Source organism: Cherax quadricarinatus, chromosome 8, assembly GCF_038502225.1.
Source record: "Cherax quadricarinatus isolate ZL_2023a chromosome 8, ASM3850222v1, whole genome shotgun sequence".
In the NCBI taxonomy this organism is placed as follows: Eukaryota; Metazoa; Arthropoda; class Malacostraca; order Decapoda; family Parastacidae; genus Cherax; species Cherax quadricarinatus.
The window spans coordinates 26,681,562-26,701,363 of record NC_091299.1 but is presented as its reverse complement, the minus strand read 5'-3'; the positions used below and the strand labels follow the sequence as shown (position 1 = coordinate 26,701,363).

At 48.6% G+C, this 19,802-nt stretch overlaps 1 protein-coding gene across 1 annotated transcript in view; it reads right to left on the bottom strand.

Moving 5' to 3' along the window:
- The window catches only part of LOC128685445 (putative ammonium transporter 3), a 65,507-nt gene that overhangs the window by 21,618 nt on the left and 24,087 nt on the right, over positions 1–19,802 (bottom strand). The window contains exons 4-6 of the mRNA XM_070082975.1: positions 4,315–4,456; positions 3,778–3,953; positions 3,416–3,547 (exon numbers count right to left, since the gene is read on the bottom strand). Coding sequence (XP_069939076.1) covers positions 3,416–3,547; positions 3,778–3,953; positions 4,315–4,456 — 450 coding nt within the window. The remainder of the gene's footprint in view (positions 1–3,415; positions 3,548–3,777; positions 3,954–4,314; positions 4,457–19,802) is intronic.

Below are 19,802 nucleotides of genomic sequence, written 5' to 3'. Positions count from 1 at the left end.
TTGTCATATACGACAATCCTACTGGATACCTCAAGGTCGACAAAGTGTGAAAAAACAAATAAAGGACTGTATTACTTGTCGTCACTACGATATGCGAGTATGTCAGTATCCAGGTCCACCTCCATATCCCTCTGAAAGAGTTTGTCATATCACTCCATTTGAGGTGACAGGTGTAGATTACACTGGACCAATAATTTTAACCAAAACAGTTGACAAAGTTCCCATCAAGGTGTACATCTGTTTGTTCACTTGTGCTACAACTAGAGCAGTACATCTAGAAGTAGCCACTGACATGTCTGCTGAAACCTTTATCAAATTATTCAGAAGGTTTGCAGCCAGAAGGGCATGTCCCAGACTGATGATTTCAGATAATGCAACGAACTTTGTTGCTGGTGCTGCTTATATAAGCAAGATCTTTGATCAACCAGAAGTACAACAGATGCTGAATCAACGCAGATGTCGTTGGAGATACATTCCTCCTAAATCTCCATGGCACGGCGGATTTTATGAAAGAATGATCGGCATTGTAAAACGTTGTTTAAGGAAGACTCTTCATCGTCAGAGAATAGACTTAGAAGAATTCCGTACCGTTGTGACTGAAATAGAAAATAGAGTCAACAACAGACCTCTAACTTATGTTACCGATGATCTGGACAATTTAGAAGTGTTAAGTCCATCTCATTTACTCCATGGCAGAAGGCTCGAACCTGTTCCTCCCATGAATGATAAAGAAATCATAGAGGATCCTACTTATTTCGAACCTGAGCAACTCAGACGTAAATTCAAACACCTTAATAAAGTGATTGAACGTTGGGAGAAAATTTGGCGAGAAGACTATCTCACCTCATTGAGAGAACACTTCTATGGAGCTGGTGTTCCTGAAAATCATAAGTCCTTAAGACCTGGTGACATAGTGATTATCGACAATGATGGTCCGAGGTCCCAATGGCCACTTGGAAAAATTGTGACCATATATCCTGATGCAAATGGAATCATCAGGACAGTTGATGTTTTGAGCAAAGGTGTAGTGAATAAACGGACAATAAATAAACTAGTGCCGTTAGAATTACACAGTGTTGAAAACAAAATTAGTGATTCTCCAGAAACCACACAGACTAAAGCTGTTCAGAAAAGACAAGCAGCAGTGGTGGCGAGTGAGAAAATCAAATTAATGTTAAGTGATGAATAGTTCACCTGCAGCGAACCTCCGCCGCCCCCCAGTGTGGAGAAATTTTCTCCAGGAGGGGGGTATCAGCCACCTTCAGCCCCCTTCAGCCCCCTTCTCAGCCCTGAGGGGCCACTAGAAGGGGCGAGCGTCTTGTTTACTGCTAGAGTGAGTAATTGATCACAGATGTCGTATGCGTGGTCAAATGACCTCTGCTCCTTGCAGCGGTGTTGCAACGTGTATTTTTATAAGAGACAGTACATCTCTTACTTAGCAGGACAATTAAGGAAAATCCTGCTCCCACTTTATTACCATAGTAAAGATAAGTGTACATTGTTGTCTCTGCCTAAGACAGCAAGAAACAAACATTCTGCTTTGCTTCATCGAGGAGGTGACAAGGATGCAAGGTACTGGTTCAGCGTTTTTTTTTTGTGCTGGGGCCAGTGACTGCATGGAGCGCTGTGGCGTCGGGCAGACTAACTTTGACTCTACTACGAGTAACACTGACGCCAGGATAACCAACAAAGAACACTGATCTGTGCGTTAGTGTGAGCAAAGTGTCTCTAACACAAACACTTCAGAGAAGTGTGATCAGCTTCTCTTGTGATACATTGTGAACAATAAGGACGAATCTTGTAGAACATAGTGTACCAGTGTGCGTTTCCTAGACAATGGAAGACGTGGACATCCAAGGACACTTCAGCTTCTATCAAGTCACCGATATCTGTCGAAGGTGTTGAGAACACCATAGCTCACGTTACAAAGAGCAAGGTATGTTACGAATTTCTTGTAGATCGGGGGATTGCGCAATTCTTGAGTCACAAGGAGTTTGTAATCAACCTATAATCGGCAGTAAGGTGTGGACTTTTGAGTCCAAACAAGTAAGTATGTCAGCCATCATCGAATGAAATATGCTGACATAACACCCCCTAGGGGTAAAATACTTACAAATTCTATCTCTTGACAGCCCACTGTTGTGATGGTTTCGACAGCATCTAGACCTCGTCTGCAGGGACGGCTGTGTAGACGATTTGCTGTCATTTATCAGCTAAGTGTTCATTATATAATTATATCTTAGCTGGTAAGGCCAAATTCTCAACAAATGGTATTTGGGACCTGACAAGCTGTCAGAGTGTGTGCAGGGTAATATTTTGTGAAGGGATTCAGGAAAATTGGTTAACCGGACTTGAGTCCTGGAAATGAGAAGTACAATGCCTGCACTGTAAAGGAGGTGTTTGGGATATTGGCAGTTTGGAGGGACGTCTAAACTGGGTTACCCTGCCTGAGTGGGAAATGGCCGATGTGTTATGTGTGTGTGTGTATATATATATATATATATATATATATATATATATATATATATATATATATATATATATATATATATATATATATATATATATATAAACACTGATCTCTGGTTGAAGGACACTCGAACCTACGAACCTTGGAACAAGATATGCAATGCTTTACCAATCTACCCACACTGGACCAATACCTTGGAGTCCAGCTTGCGCTAGACTTTGATCCAAGGCAGCCAGCTTTCAGGGAGAAGGCTTACAGCTTTTCATCTCATCCCCTGCATGCATCAGCCTTACTAGAGATATTAACAATGCAAGGAATTCGCAAGAGCAGGCGAAATATACACAAACACTGGTCTCTGGCTGAGGGATGGATCTAGCATTGTGGTGGCAGGTGGCAGTATTTTTTTTTTATATGTTGCACGTTGTTTGTACCAGGATATGTATCGAGTGGTTCACACTAAGGTTATCATTTAGACTAGAAGGGGGGGGGGGGAGGGTAATGTTTGTTATTGTCGCCCTTCTATTATGTAATCAGTGGCGAGATTAGGTAGTGTGTTAGGCTGCAATAAATCTTGCCATGTTGGTGAGATTTCAATTATTAAGCTTGGATCGTCTCTGGTTAGAGAGACCATGCAACTTTATCAATTTCATATGTAAACACCCATTCAGTTAGGATGGAGGTAATTGTAAGCGGTATATAAGTTATAAGTCTGTCACGTGTTATTTCTATATTATAAGTAAAGGTACCATCTTAAAATACCTTACAGAATATTACTTAAATTACGTTATATTAAAAGCAAATTTTAATGCAGTCTTTCCATCATCCCATCATATAAATCCTTATTACGATTTTCCATGAGTATATTCGATACTTAGGATCTCCTATACTCAGGCCAAATATATTACAAATTCTAAGGTCTATCGTAATAGATAGACAGACTGATACCGTGGACAGAGGTGGCTCCGACGGGGTCATCAATATGCAGCTTATCGAAGAATGGCATGGCCAGCACAGCGGTAAGACCCCCAACTATACCGACGAAGAGAGCTTCCCAGGTGGTGAAGAGTGCACAACCAGCTGTGGGGAGAGACTCATATGAGACATACATGGACATTCTCACTGCTCAGGAGCTGTATAATCCTACGGGTTTAGCGCTCCCCCATGATTACAATTAGAATCACTGCTGAGGACCTACCGTGGTAGGGATTCACCGTGCTAAAGACCTTCTCTAGCATACAAGATCCTATTGTACCATCTCAAAACCCTTTGCACCACTCCAGGACCCACTGTACAGTTCCAGGACCGACCTGTGATGGAGACTAGTGCTCCTAGGATGCTGTTGACTACATCAGCGACCTCGAGTCTGTGGTTCTTGTACCAGGTGAGGCTCATTCCGGCCAGACCACCGCCGATACTTGACTGGATAGTGACTACGGCCGTGCGTGCAGCGTACTTCCACTTGTCCCCAGTTATGCCAAAGGTGCTGAACTCGACGTACCAAAACAGCAGGTTACGGAGAAGAGGGATCGTAGAGTTATGAAAGACTGACTGATATCTTGAATATTCTAATCTTAAGAAATAATAGAAATATCTATAATTTTTTTTTAAATTTTTTAACTACACAGTTCTACGGGGATGAGTTAACAATTTGTTTGTCAGTTATATTGAAATATGATATTTATTATGCAAGAATAGTTTAGTTGTGAAGGATGGTTGGTTATTAATGGGGGATTAAAGTCTATCGACTACAGTCACTAAGATCATATTTTCAGTTTTAATCTGTACTCGACTGACAGTCACAAGAATCAGTCCTTTTTGTCTTCATGCTCACAAAGTTGTCTTACCTGCCACAGTTGAAGCCCAGCCATCCCCACCACAGCATGAACATCCCTAAGAGGGCGTTGGTGGCGGAGCCCATGGGTAAGGGATCTTCCCCATCGTCGTAGCGACCAATTCTGGGACCCACCATCACTGCTGCCACCAGTGCTGTTAACCAGAGGGGACATTTCTCATTTCCATGGCTAGGGTTGTGTATGACTAGACATGTTGACAAATTAGACACATGCAACACTTGGACTGATGAAGCCAATGTATGGTGAAACATTTCCACAATAAAGATACCCGAGTGTTGCACATGTGTCTAATTTGTCAACTTGTCGCTTATCTGAACTATTTATCTAAAAGACTAGACATAGTTACGAAAGATGGTTCCTCTCAACCTAAGATCAAGGAACTTTCTGTATTAATCATCATAACACTTCCCTCAGCACCAAATAAACATCCACAATATTTTTAAGCTAACATTTTAAGAATTTCAAAGGTTTTTTTTTTTACTTTAAAATTAAAATTATATTAACAGCTGATTCATAATGGATTGTAAGACTTTTTAATCTCTTAAAGAGAAAACGAGCGATCATTAATAAGAAGGGAACTGCTGTCGTAATGTTGGCTCTACATTATATGATTTGATTGGAAATGCAAAAACCTAATAATTGAAGTTGTAACAATAAATAACTTATGACAGAATATGTCTTGTTTAATATTAATGTTGTAACTTGCATAGCTAAGAGAATGTTCAGTCATTCCCAGGACCCATTATGTTTTCTGTAGCCCTCATGAGGAAGAGAGTGCCTAGATGGAGGAGCTCTATATTCATGGAATTAGAGCATCTCTCTCCTTCCTTGGATTAGCCCTAATAACCTTCTATTTCGCCGCAAACGGTGAATTACCCCCTACAAGTTTAGCGCCTCCCAATCAGAACAATATGGTAATATGAGTGTTCACTGGTTTACCTGGAGTTTACCTGGAGAGAGTTCCGGGGATCAACGCCCCCGCGGCCCGGTGTGTGACCAGGCCTCCTGGTGGATCAGAGCCTGATCAACCAGGCTGCTACTGCTGGCTGCACGCAATCCAACGTACGAGCCACAGCCCGGCTGGTCAGGTACCGACTTTAGGTACCTCTTCACTAGTGGTGAGAGGAAGTGTTCACTAGTGGTGGGAGGAGAGTGTTTACTAGTGGTGGGAGGAGTGCTCACTAGTGGTGAGAGGAGAGTGTTCACTAGTAGTGGGAGGAGAGTGTTCACTAGTGGTAGGAGTGCTCACTAGTGGTGAGAGGAGAGTGTTCACTAGTAGTGGGAGGAGAGTGTTTACTAGTGGTGGGAGGAGTGCTCACTAGTGGTGAGAGGAGAGTGTTCACTAGTAGTGGGAGGAGAGTGTTCACTAGTGGTAGGAGTGTTCACTAGTGGTGGGAGGAGAGTGATCACTAGTGGTGAGAGGAAGTGTTCACTAGTGGTGGGAGGAGAGTGTTCACTAGTGGTGAGAGGAGAGTGTTCACTACTGGTGAGAGGAGAGTGTTTACTAGTGGTAGGAGTGCTCACTAGTGGTGAGAGGAAAGTGTTCACTAGTGGTGGGAGGAGAGTGTTCACTAGTAGTGGGAGGAGAGTGTTCACTAGTGGTAGGAGTGATCACTAGTGGTGAGAGGAAAGTGTTCACTAGTGGTGGGAGGAGAGTGTTCACTAGTGGTAGGAGTGCTCACTAGTGGTGAGAGGAAAGTGTTCACTAGTGGTAGGAGGAGTGTTCACTAGTGGTGAGAGGAGAGTGTTCACTAGTGGTAGGAGGAGTGCTCACTAGTGGTGAGAGGAGAGTGTTCACTAGTGGTGAGAGGAGAGTGTTCACTAGTGGTGAGAGGAGAGTGTTCACTAGTAGTGGGAGGAGAGTGTTCACTAGTGGTGGGAGGAGAGTGTTCACTAGTGGTGAGAGGAGAGTGTTCACTAGTGGTGAGAGGAGAGTGTTCACTAGTGGTGAGGGGAGAGTGTTCACTAGTGGTGAGAGGAGAGTGTTCACTAGTAGTGGGAGGAGAGTGTTCACTAGTGGTGGGAGGAGTGCTCACTAGTGGTGAGAGGAGAGTGTTCACTAGTGGTGAGAGGAGAGTGTTCACTAGTGGTGAGGGGAGAGTGTTCACTAGTGGTGAGAGGAGAGTGTTCACTAGTAGTGGGAGGAGAGTGTTCACTAGTGGTGAGAGGAGAGCGTTCACTAGTGGGGAAAGAGTGCTCACCAGTGGTGAGAGGAGAGTGTTCACTAGTGGTGAGAGGAGAGTGTTTACTAGTAGTGGGAGGAGAGTGTTCACTAGTGGTGGGAGGAGTGTTCACCAGTGGTTGGAGGAGAGTGATCTCTAGTGGTGGGAGGAGTGATCACTAGTGGTGAGAGGAGAGTGTTCACTAGTGGTGAGAGGAAAGTGTTCACTAGTGGTGAGAGGAGAGCGTTCACTAGTGGTGGGACGAGTGCTCACTAGTGGTGAGAGAAGAGTGTTCACTAGTGGTGAGAGGAGAGTGTTCACTAGTAGTGGGAGGAGTGTTCACTAGTGGTGGGAGAAGTGATCACTAGTGGTAGGAGGAGAGTGATCTCTAGTGGTGGGAGGAGTGTTCATTAGTGGTGGGAGGAGAGTGTTCACTAGTGGTGAGTGTTCACTAGTGGTGGGAGGAGAGTGTTCACTAGTGGTAGAAGTGCTCACTAGTGGTGAGAGGAAAGTGTTCACTAGTGGTAGGAGGAGTGTTCACTAGTGGTGAGAGGAGAGTGTTCACTAGTGGTAGGAGGAGTGCTCACTAGTGGTGAGAGGAGAGTGTTCACTAGTGGTGAGAGGAGAGTGTTCACTAGTGGTGAGAGGAGAGTGTTCACTAGTAGTGGGAGGAGAGTGTTCACTAGTGGTGAGAGGAGAGTGTTCACTAGTGGTGAGAGGAGAGTGTTCACTAGTGGTGAGGGGAGAGTGTTCACTAGTGGTGAGAGGAGAGTGTTCACTAGTAGTGGGAGGAGAGTGTTCACTAGTGGTGGGAGGAGTGCTCACTAGTGGTGAGAGGAGAGTGTTCACTAGTGGTGAGAGGAGAGTGTTCACTAGTGGTGAGGGGAGAGTGTTCACTAGTGGTGAGAGGAGAGTGTTCACTAGTAGTGGGAGGAGAGTGTTCACTAGTGGTGAGAGGAGAGCGTTCACTAGTGGGGAAAGAGTGCTCACCAGTGGTGAGAGGAGAGTGTTCACTAGTGGTGAGAGGAGAGTGTTTACTAGTAGTGGGAGGAGAGTGTTCACTAGTGGTGGGAGGAGTGTTCACTAGTGGTTGGAGGAGAGTGATCTCTAGTGGTGGGAGGAGTGATCACTAGTGGTGAGAGGAGAGTGTTCACTAGTAGTGGGAGGAGAGTGTTCACTAGTGGTAGGAGTGTTCACTAGTGGTGGGAGGAGAGTGATCACTAGTGGTGAGAGGAAGTGTTCACTAGTGGTGGGAAGAGAGTGTTCACTAGTGGTGAGAGGAGAGTGTTCACTAGTGGTGAGAGGAGAGTGTTCACTAGTGGTAGGAGTGCTCACTAGTGGTGAGAGGAAAGTGTTCACTAGTGGTGGGAGGAGAGTGTTCACTAGTGGTAGGAGTGCTCACTAGTGGTGAGAGGAAAGTGTTCACTAGTGGTGGGAGGAGAGTGTTCACTAGTGGTAGGAGTGCTCACTAGTGGTGAGAGGAAAGTGTTCACTAGTGGTAGGAGGAGTGTTCACTAGTGGTGAGAGGAGAGTGTTCACTAGTGGTAGGAGGAGTGCTCACTAGTGGTGAGAGGAGAGTGTTCACTAGTGGTGAGAGGAGAGTGTTCACTAGTGGTGAGAGGAGAGTGTTCACTAGTAGTGGGAGGAGAGTGTTCACTAGTGGTGGGAGGAGAGTGTTCACTAGTGGTGAGAGGAGAGTGTTCACTAGTGGTGAGAGGAGAGTGTTCACTAGTGGTGAGGGGAGAGTGTTCACTAGTGGTGAGAGGAGAGTGTTCACTAGTAGTGGGAGGAGAGTGTTCACTAGTGGTGGGAGGAGTGCTCACTAGTGGTGAGAGGAGAGTGTTCACTAGTGGTGAGAGGAGAGTGTTCACTAGTGGTGAGGGGAGAGTGTTCACTAGTGGTGAGAGGAGAGTGTTCACTAGTAGTGGGAGGAGAGTGTTCACTAGTGGTGAGAGGAGAGCGTTCACTAGTGGGGAAAGAGTGCTCACCAGTGGTGAGAGGAGAGTGTTCACTAGTGGTGAGAGGAGAGTGTTTACTAGTAGTGGGAGGAGAGTGTTCACTAGTGGTGGGAGGAGTGTTCACTAGTGGTTGGAGGAGAGTGATCTCTAGTGGTGGGAGGAGTGATCACTAGTGGTGAGAGGAGAGTGTTCACTAGTGGTGAGAGGAAAGTGTTCACTAGTGGTGAGAGGAGAGCGTTCACTAGTGGTGGGACGAGTGCTCACTAGTGGTGAGAGAAGAGTGTTCACTAGTGGTGAGAGGAGAGTGTTCACTAGTAGTGGGAGGAGTGTTCACTAGTGGTGGGAGGAGTGATCACTAGTGGTGGGAGGAGAGTGATCTCTAGTGGTGGGAGGAGTGTTCATTAGTGGTGGGAGGAGAGTGTTCACTAGTGGTGAGTGTTCACTAGTGGTGGGAGGAGAGTGTTCACTAGTGGTAGGAGTGCTCACTAGTGGTGAGAGGAAAGTGTTCACTAGTGGTAGGAGGAGTGTTCACTAGTGGTGAGAGGAGAGTGTTCACTAGTGGTAGGAGGAGTGCTCACTAGTGGTGAGAGGAGAGTGTTCACTAGTGGTGAGAGGAGAGTGTTCACTAGTGGTGAGAGGAGAGTGTTCACTAGTGGTGGGAGGAGAGTGTTCACTAGTGGTGAGAGGAGAGTGTTCACTAGTGGTGAGAGGAGAGTGTTCACTAGTGGTGAGGGGAGAGTGTTCACTAGTGGTGAGAGGAGAGTGTTCACTAGTAGTGGGAGGAGAGTGTTCACTAGTGGTGGGAGGAGTGCTCACTAGTGGTGAGAGGAGAGTGTTCACTAGTGGTGAGAGGAGAGTGTTCACTAGTGGTGAGGGGAGAGTGTTCACTAGTGGTGAGAGGAGAGTGTTCACTAGTAGTGGGAGGAGAGTGTTCACTAGTGGTGAGAGGAGAGCGTTCACTAGTGGGGAAAGAGTGCTCACCAGTGGTGAGAGGAGAGTGTTCACTAGTGGTGAGAGGAGAGTGTTTACTAGTAGTGGGAGGAGAGTGTTCACTAGTGGTGGGAGGAGTGTTCACTAGTGGTTGGAGGAGAGTGATCTCTAGTGGTGGGAGGAGTGATCACTAGTGGTGAGAGGAGAGTGTTCACTAGTGGTGAGAGGAAAGTGTTCACTAGTGGTGAGAGGAGAGCGTTCACTAGTGGTGGGACGAGTGCTCACTAGTGGTGAGAGAAGAGTGTTCACTAGTGGTGAGAGGAGAGTGTTCACTAGTAGTGGGAGGAGTGTTCACTAGTGGTGGGAGGAGTGATCACTAGTGGTGGGAGGAGAGTGATCTCTAGTGGTGGGAGGAGTGTTCATTAGTGGTGGGAGGAGAGTGTTCACTAGTGGTGAGTGTTCACTAGTGGTGGGAGGAGAGTGTTCACTAGTGGTGAGTGTTCACTAGTGGTGGGAGGAGAGTGTTCACTAGTGGTGGGAGGAGAGTGTTCACTAGTGGTGAGTGTTCACTAGTGGTGGGAGGAGAGTGTTCACTAGTGGTGAGTGTTCACTAGTGGTGGGAGGAGAGTGTTCACTAGTGGTGGGAGGAGAGTGTTCACTAGTGGTGAGTGTTCACTAGTGGTGGGAGGAGACTGTTCACTAGTGGTGGGAGAAGAGTGTTCACAAGCGCTGAATGTTCACATGTGGTGGGAGGAGAGTGTTCACTAGTGGAGAGTGTTCACTAGTGGTGGGAGGAGAGTGTTCACTAGTGGTGGGAGGAGAGTGTTCACTAGTGGTGAGTGTTCACTAGCGGTGGGAGGAGAGTGTTCACTAGTGGTGAGCGTTCTCTAGTGGGAGGAGAGTGTTCATTAGCCGTGAGAGGAGTGTTCACTAGTGGTGAGTGTTCAATAGTGGTGAGTGTTCAGTAGTGGGAGGAGAATGTTCACTGGTGGTGAGAGGAGTGTTCACTAGTGGTGGGAGGAGAGTGTTCACTAGTGGTGGGAGGAGAGTGTTCACTAGTGGTGGGAGGAGAGTGTTCACTAGTGGTGAGTGTTCATTAGTGGTCAGAGGATAGTGTTCACTAGTGATGAGAGGAGAGTGCTCACTAATGGAGAGTGTTGACTAGAGGTCAGAGGATAGTGTTCACTAATGGTGAGTGTTCACTAGTGGTCAGAGGATAGAGTTCACTAGTGGTGGGAAGAGAGTGTTCACTAGTAAGAGAGTGTTCACTAATGGTGAGAGGAGAGTGTTCACTAGTGGTGAGTGTTCACTAGTGGTGGGAGGAGAGTATTCAATAGTGATGGGAGGAGAGTATTCACTAGTGGTGGGAGGAGAGTATTCACTATTGGTGGGAGGAGAGTGTTCACTAGTGGTGGGAGGAGAGTGTTCACTAGTGGTGGGAGGAGAGTGTTAACTAATGGTGGTAGGAGAGTGTTCACTAGTGGTGAGCAGTGTTCACTAGTGGTGGGAAGTGTTCACTAGTGGTGGGAGGAGTGCTCACTAGTGGTGGGTGGAGAGTGTTCACTAGTGATGAGAGGAGTGTTCACTAGTGATGAGTGGAGAGTGTTCACCAGTGATAGGAGAGTGTTCACTAGTGGTAGGTGGAATGTTCACTAGTGGTGGGAGGAGTGTTCACTAGTGGTGAAAGGAGTGTTCACTAGTGGTAGGTGGATAGTGTTCACTAGTGGTGGGAGGAGTGTTCACTAGTGGTGAGAGGAGAGTGTTCACTCGTTGTACGTGGAGAGTGTTCACTAGTGGTGGGAGAAGTGTTCACTAGTGATGAGAGGAGTGTTCACTAGTGATGAGTGGAGAGTGTTCACCAATGATAGGAGAGTGTTCACTAGTGGTAGGTGGAATGTTCACTAGTGGTGGGAGGAGTGTTCACTAGTGGTGAAAGGAGTGTTCACTAGTGGTAGGTGGATAGTGTTCACTAGTGGTGGGAGGAGGGTTCACTAGTGGTGAGAGGAGAGTGTTCACTCGTGGTACGTGGAGAGTCTTCACTAGTGGTGGGAGAAGTGTTCACTAGTGATGAGAGGAGTGTTCACTAGTGATGAGTGGAGAGTGTTCACCAGTGATAGGAGAGTGTTTACTAGTGGTAGGTGGAATGTTCACTAGTGGTGGGAGGAGTGTTCACTAGTGGGAGGAGTGTTCACTAATGGTTAGAGTAGTGTTCACTAATGGTTAGAGGAGTGTTCACTAGTGCTGAGAGAAGAGTGATCACAAATGGTGAGAGGAGAGTGTTCACTAGTGGTGAGATGAGAGTGTTCACTAGTGGTGGGAGGAAAGTCTTCATTAGTGATGGGAGGAGTGTTCACTAGTGGTGGGAGGACAGTGTTCATTAGTGGTGGGAGGAGAGTGTTCACTAGTGGTGGGAGGAGAGTGATCACTAGTGGTGGGAGGAGAGTGTTCACTAGTGGTGAGAGGAGAGTGTTCACTAGTGGTGGGAGGAGAGTGATCACTAGTGGTGGGAGGAGAGTGTTCACTAGTGGTGGGAGGAGAGTGATCACTAGTGGTGAGAGGAGAATGTTCACTAGTGGTGCTAGGAGAGTAATCACTAGTGGTGAGAGGAGAGTGTTCACTAGTGGTGAGAGGAGAGTGTTCACTAGTGGTGAGAGGAGTGTTCACTAGTTGTGGGAGGAGTGTTCACTAATGGTTAGAGGAGTGTTCACTAGTGCTGAGAGGAGAGTGATCACTAATGGTGAGAGGAGAGTGTTCACTAGTGGTGAGATGAGAGTGTTCACTAGTGGTGGGAGGAAAGTGTTCATTAGTGATGGGAGGAGTGTTCACTAGTGGTGGGAGGAGAGTGTTCATTAGTGGTGGGAGGAGAGTGTTCACTAGTGGTTGGAGGAGAGTGTTCACTAGTGGTGAGAGGAGAGTGTTCACTAGTGGTGGGAGGAGAGTGATCACTAGTGGTGGGAGGAGAGTGATCACTAGTGGTGGGAGGAGAGTGATCACTAGTGGTGGGAGGAGAGTGATCACTAGTGGTGGGAGGAGAGTGATCACTAGTGGTGAGAGGAGAATGTTCACTAGTGGTGCTAGGAGAGTGATCACTAGTGGTGAGAGGAGAGTTCACTAGTGGTGCTAGGAGAGTGATCACTAGTGGTGAGAGGAGAGTGTTCACTAGTGGTGAGAGTAGAGTGATCTCTAGTGGTTTGAGGAGAGTGATCACTAGTGGTGGGAGGAGAGTGATCACTAGTGGTGAGAGGAGAATGTTCACTAGTGGTGCTAGGAGAGTGATCACTAGTGGTGAGAGGAGAGTTCACTAGTGGTGCTAGGAGAGTGATCACTAGTGGTGAGAGGAGAGTTCACTAGTGGTGCTAGGAGAGTGATCACTAGTGGTGAGAGGAGAGTTCACTAGTGGTGCTAGGAGAGTGATCACTAGAGGTGAGAGGAGAGTGATCACTAGTGGTGGGAGGAGAGTGATCAATAGTGTTGGGAGGAGAGTGTTCACTAGTGGTGGGAGGAGAGTGATCACTAGTGGTGGGAGGAGAGTGATCACTAGTGGTGGGAGGAGAGTGATCACTAGTGGTGGGAGGAGAGTGATCAATAGTGTTGGGAGGAGAGTGTTCACTAGTGGTGGGAGGAGTGTTCACTAGTGGTGGGAAGTGTTCACTAGTGGTGGGAGGAGTGCTCACTAGTGGGGGGTGGAGAGTGTTCACTAGTGATGAGAGGAGAGTGTTCACTAGTGGTAGGTGGAGTGTTCACTAGTGGTGGGAGGAGTGTTCACTAGTGGTGAAAGGAGTGTTCACTAGTGGTAGGTGGATAGTGTTCACTAGTGGTGTGAGGAGAGTTTACTAGTGGTGAGAGGAGAGTGTTCACTCGTGGTACGTGGAGAGTGTTCACTAGTGGTGGGAGAAGTGTTCACTAGTGGTGAGAGGAGAGTGTTCACTAGTGGTGAGATGAGAGTGTTCACTAGTGGTGAGAGGAGAGTGTTCACTAGTGGTGAGAGGAGTGTTCACTAGTTGTGGGAGGAGTGTTCACTAATGGTGAGAGGAGTGTTCACTAGTGGTGGGAGGAGAGTGATCACTAGTGGTGGGAGGAGAGTGTTCACTAGTGGTGAGAGGAGAGTGATCACTAGTGGTGAGAGGAGAGTGATCACTAGTGGTGGGAGGAGAGTGATCACTAGTGGTGGGAGGTGAGTGATCACTAGTGGTGGGAGGAGAGTGATCACTAGTGGTGGGAGGAGAGTGATCACTAGTGGTGGGAGGAGAGTGATCACTAGTGGTGAGAGGAGAGTGATCACTAGTGGTGGGAGGAGAGTGATCACTAGTGGTGAGAGGAGAGTGATCACTAGTGGTGGGAGGAGAGTGATCACTAGTGGTGAGAGGAGAGTGATCACTAGTGGTGGGAGGAGAGTGTTCACTAGTGGTGAGAGGAGAGTGATCACTAGTAGTGAGAGGAGAGGGATCACTAGTGGTGGGAGGAGAGTGATCACTAGAGGTGGGAGGAGAGTGATCACTAGTGGTGGGAGGAGAGTGATCACTAGTGGTGGGAGGAGAGTGTTCACTAGTGGTGAGAGGAGAGTGATCACTAGTGGTGAGAGGAGAGTGATCACTAGTGGTGGGAGGAGAGTGATCACTAGAGGTGGGAGGAGAGTGTTCACTAGTGGTGAGAGGAGAGTGATCACTAGTGGTGGGAGGAGAGTGTTCACTAGTGGTGGGAGGAGAGTGATCACTAGTGGTGGGAGGAGAGTGTTCACTAGTGGTGAGAGGAGAGTGATCACTAGTGGTGGGAGGAGAGTGATCACTAGAGGTGGGAGGAGAGTGATCACTAGTGGTGGGAGGAGAGTGTTCACTAGTGGTGAGAGGAGAGTGATCACTAGTGGTGGGAGGAGAGTGATCACTAGAGGTGGGAGGAGAGTGATCACTAGTGGTGGGAGGAGAGTGTTCACTAGTAGTGAGAGGAGAGTGATCACTAGTGGTGGGAGGAGAGTGTTCACTAGTGGTGGGAGGAGAGTGATCACTAGTGGTGGGAGGAGAGTGTTCACTAGTGGTGGGAGGAGAGTGATCACTAGTGGTGGGAGGAGAGTGTTCACTAGTGGTGAGAGGAGAGTGATCACTAGTGGTGGGAGGAGAGTGATCACTAGTGGTGAGAGGAGTGATCACTAGTGGTGAGAGGAGTGATCACTAGTGGTGAGAGGAGTGATCACTAGTGGTGGGAGGAGAGTGTTCTCTAGTGGTGAGAGGAGTGATCACTAGTGGTGAGAGGAGTGATCACTAGTGGTGAGAGGAGTGATCACTAGTGGTGGGAGGAGTGATCACTAGTGGGGGGGGGAGAGTGATCACTAGTGGTGAGAGGAGTGATCACTATTGGTGGGAGGAGAGTGATCACTAGTGGTGAGAGGAGAGTGATCACTAGTGGTGGGAGGAGAGTGATCACTAGTGGTGGGAGGAGAGTGATCACTAGTGGTGAGAGGAGAGTGATCACTAGTGGTGAGAGGAGTGATCACTAGTGGTGGGAGGAGTGATCAGTAGTGGTGGGAGGAGATTGATCACTAGTGGTGAGAGGAGTGATCACTAGTGGTGAGAGGAGAGTGATCACTAGTGGTGAGAGGAGTGATCACTAGTGGTGGGAGGAGAGTGATCACTAGTGGTGAGAGGAGAGTGATCACTAGTGGTGAGAGGAGAGTGATCACTAGTGGTGAGAGGAGAGTGATCACTAGTGGTGAGAGGAGTGATCACTAGTGGTGGGAGGAGAGTGATCACTAGTGGTGAGAGGAGAGTGATCACTAGTGGTGAGAGGAGAGTGATCACTAGTGGTGCTAGGAGAGTGGTCACTAGTGGTGGGAGGAGAGTGATCACTAGTGGTGAGAGGAGAGTGATCACTAGTGGTGAGAGGAGAGTGATCACTAGTGGTGCTAGGAGAGTGATCACTAGTGGTGAGAGGAGAGTGATCACTAGTGGTGGGAGGAGAGTGGTCACTAGTGGTGGGAGGAGAGTGATCACTAGTGGTGAGAGGAGAGTGATCACTAGTGGTGAGAGGAGAGTGGTCACTAGTGGTGAGAGGAGAGTGATCACTAGTGGTGAGAGGAGAGTGGTCACTAGTGGTGGGAGGAGAGTGATCACTAGTGGTGGGAGGAGAGTGATCACTAGTGGTGAGAGGAGAGTGATCACTAGTGGTGAGAGGAGAGTGGTCACTAGTGGTGGGAGGAGAGTGATCACTAGTGGTGAGAGGAGAGTGATCACTAGTGGTGGGAGGAGAGTGATCACTAGTGGTGAGAGGAGAGTGATCACTAGTGGTGGGAGGAGAGTGGTCACTAGTGGTGAGAGGAGTGATCACTAGTGGTGGGAGGAGAGTGATCACTAGTGGTGAGAGGAGAGTGATCACTAGTGGTGAGAGGAGAGTGGTCACTAGTGGTGAGAGGAGTGATCACTAGTGGTGGGAGGAGAGTGATCACTAGTGGTGAGAGGAGAGTGATCACTAGTGGTGAGAGGAGTGATCACTAGTGGTGAGAGGAGTGATCACTAGTGGTGGGAGGAGAGTGATCACTAGTGGTGAGAGGAGAGTGATCACTAGTGGTGAGAGGAGTGATCACTAGTGGTGGGAGGAGAGTGATCACTAGTGGTGAGAGGAGAGTGATCACTAGTGGTGAGAGGAGTGATCACTAGTGGTGGGAGGAGAGTGATCACTAGTGGTGAGAGGAGAGTGATCACTAGTGGTGAGAGGAGAGTGATCACTAGTGGTGCTAGGAGAGTGGTCACTAGTGGTGGGAGGAGAGTGATCACTAGTGGTGAGAGGAGAGTGATCACTAGTGGTGAGAGGAGTGATCACTAGTGGTGGGAGGAGAGTGATCACTAGTGGTGAGAGGAGTGATCACTAGTGGTGGGAGGAGAGTGATCACTAGTGGTGAGAGGAGAGTGATCACTAGTGGTGAGAGGAGAGTGATCACTATTGGTGAGAGGAGAGTGATCACTAGTGGTGAGAGGAGAGTGATCACTAGTGGTGAGAGGAGTGATCACTAGTGGTGGGAGGAGAGTGATCACTAGTGGTGGGAGGAGAGTGATCACTAGTGGTGGGAGGAGAGTGATCACTAGTGGTGGGAGGAGAGTGTTCACTAGTGGTGGGAGGAGAGTGATCACTAGTGGTGGGAGGAGAGTGATCACTAGTGGTGGGAGGAGAGTGATCACTAGTGGTGGGAGGAGAGTGATCACTAGTGGTAAGAGGAGAATGTTCACTAGTGGTGCTAGGAGAGTGGTCACTAGTGGTGGGAGGAGAGTGATCACTAGTGGTGGGAGGAGAGTGATCACTAGTGGTGGGAGGAGAGTGATCTCTAGTGGTGGGAGGAGAGTGATCACTAGTGGTGGGAGGAGAGTGATCACTAGTGGTGAGAGGAGAGTGATCACTAGTGGTGGGAGGAGAGTGATCACTAGTGGTGGGAGGAGAGTGATCACTAGTGGTGGGAGGAGAGTGATCACTAGTGGTGAGAGGAGAGTGATCACTAGTAGTGGGAGGAGAGTGATCAGTAGTGGTGGGAGGAGAGTGATCACTAGTGGTGGGAGGAGCGTGATCACTAGTGGTGAGAGGAGAGTGATCACTAGTGGTGGGAGGAGAGTGATCACTAGTGGTGGGAGAAGAGTGATCACTAGTGGTGGGAGGAGAGTGATCACTAGTGGTGGGAGGAGAGTGATCACTAGTGGTGGGAGGAGAGTGATCACTAGTGGTGGGAGGAGAGTGATCACTAGTGGTGGGAGGAGAGTGATCACTAGTGGTGGGAGGAGAGTGATCACTAGTGGTGGGAGGAGAGTGATCACTAGTGGTGGGAGGAGAGTGATCACTAGTGGTGAGAGGAGAGTGATCACTAGTGGTGAGAGGAGAGTGATCACTAGTGGTGGGAGGAGAGTGATCACTATTGGTGGGAGGAGAGTGATCACTAGTGGTGGGAGGAGAGTGATCACTAGTGGTGGGAGGAGAGTGATCACTAGTGGTGGGAGGAGAGTGATCACTAGTGGTGGGAGGAGAGTGATCACTAGTGGTGAGAGGAGAGTGATCACTAGTGGTGGGAGGAGAGTGATCACTAGTGGTGGGAGGAGAGTGGTCACTAGTGGTGAGAGGAGAGTTATCACTAGTGGTGGGAGGAGAGTGATCACTAGTGGTGGGAGGAGAGTGGTCACTAGTGGTGAGAGGAGAGTGATAACTAGTGGTGGGAGGAGAGTGATCAATAGTGGTTGGAGGAGAGTGATCACTAGTGGTGGGAGGAGAGTGATCTCTAGTGGTGGGAGGAGAGTGATCACTAGTGGTGGGAGGAGAGTGATCACTAGTGGTGAGAGGAGAGTGATCACTAGTGGTGAGAGGAGTGATCACTAGTGGTGGGAGGAGAGTGATCACTAGTGGTGGGAGGAGAGTGATCACTAGTGGTGGGAGGAGAGTGATCACTAGTGGTGGGAGGAGAGTGATCACTAGTGGTGAGAGGAGTGATCACTAGTGGTGGGAGGAGAGTGATCACTAGTGGTGGGAGGAGAGTGATCACTAGTTGTGAGAGGAGAGTGATCACTAGTGGTGGGAGGAGAGTGATCACTAGTGGTGGGAGGAGAGTGATTACTAGTGGTGAGAGGAGAGTGATCACTAGTGGTGAGAGGAGAGTGATCACTAGTGGTGGGAGGAGAGTGATCTCTAGTGGTGGGAGGAGAGTGATCACTAGTGGTGGGAGGAGAGTGATCAATAGTGGTTGGAGGAGAGTGATCACTAGTGGTGGGAGGAGAGTGATCTCTAGTGGTGGGAGGAGAGTGATCACTAGTGGTGAGAGGAGAGTGATCACTATTGGTGGGAGGAGAGTGATCTCTAGTGGTGGGAGGAGAGTGATCTCTAGTGGTGGGAGGAGAGTGATCACTAGTGGTGGGAGGTGAGTGATCACTAGTGGTGAGAGGAGAGTGATCACTAGTGGTGGGAGGAGAGTGATCACTAGTGGTGAGAGGAGAGTGGTCACTAGTGGTGAGAGGAGAGTGATCACTAGTGGTGAGAGGAGAGTGGTCACTAGTGGTGGGAGGAGAGTGATCACTAGTGGTGGGAGGAGAGTGATCACTAGTGGTGAGAGGAGAGTGATCACTAGTGGTGAGAGGAGAGTGGTCACTAGTGGTGGGAGGAGAGTGATCACTAGTGGTGAGAGGAGAGTGATCACTAGTGGTGGGAGGAGAGTGATCACTAGTGGTGAGAGGAGAGTGATCACTAGTGGTGAGAGGAGAGTGATCACTAGTGGTGAGAGGAGAGTGATCACTAGTGGTGAGAGGAGAGTGATCACTAGTGGTGGGAGGAGAGTGATCACTAGTGGTGAGAGGAGAGTGATCACTAGTGGTGAGAGGAGTGATCACTAGTGGTGGGAGGAGAGTGATCACTAGTGGTGGGAGGAGAGTGATCACTAGTGGTGAGAGGAGTGATCACTAGTGGTGGGAGGAGAGTGATCACTAGTGGTGGGAGGAGAGTGATCACTAGTGGTGGGAGGAGAGTGGTCACTAGTGGTAAGAGGAGAATGTTCACTAGTGGTTCTAGGAGAGTGGTCACTAGTGGTGGGAGGAGAGTGATCACTAGTGGTAAGAGGAGAATGTTCACTAGTGGTGCTAGGAGAGTGGTCACTAGTGGTGGGAGGAGAGTGATCACTAGTGGTGAGAGGAGAGTGATCATTAGTGGTGGGAGGAGAGTGATCACTAGTGGTGAGAGGAGAGTGATCACTAGTGGTGGGAGGAGAGTGATTACTAGTGGTGAGAGGAGAGTGATCATTAGTGGTGGGAGGAGAGTGATCACTAGTGGTGAGAGGAGAGTGATCACTAGTGGTGGGAGGAGAGTGATTACTAGTGGTGAGAGGAGAGTGATCACTAGTGGTGGGAGGAGAGTGATCACTAGTGGTGGGAGGAGAGTGATTACTAGTGGTGAGAGGAGAGTGATCACTAGTGGTGGGAGGAGATTGATCACTAGTGGTGGGAGGAGAGTGATTACTAATGGTGAGAGGAGAGTGATCACTAGTGGTGGGAGGAGAGTGATCACTAGTGGTGGGAGGAGAGTGATCACTAGTGGTGGGAGGAGAGTGTTCACTAGTGGTGGGAGGAGAGTGTTCACTAGTGGTGGGAAGAGAGTGTTCACTAGTGGTGGGAGGAGAGTGTTCACTAGTGGTGGGAGGAGAGTGATCACTAGTGGTGGGAGGAGAGTGATCACTAGTGGTGGGAGGAGAGTGTTCACTAGTGGTGGGAGGAGAGTGATCACTAGTGGTGGGAGGAGAGTGTTCACTAGTGGTGGGAGGAGAGTGTTCACTAGTGGTGGGAGGAGAGTGTTCACTAGTGGTGGGAGGAGAGTGTTCACTAGTGGTGGGAGGAGAGTGATCACTAGTGGTGGGAGGAGAGTGATCACTAGTGGTGGGAGGAGAGTGATTACTAATGGTGAGAGGAGAGTGATCACTAGTGGT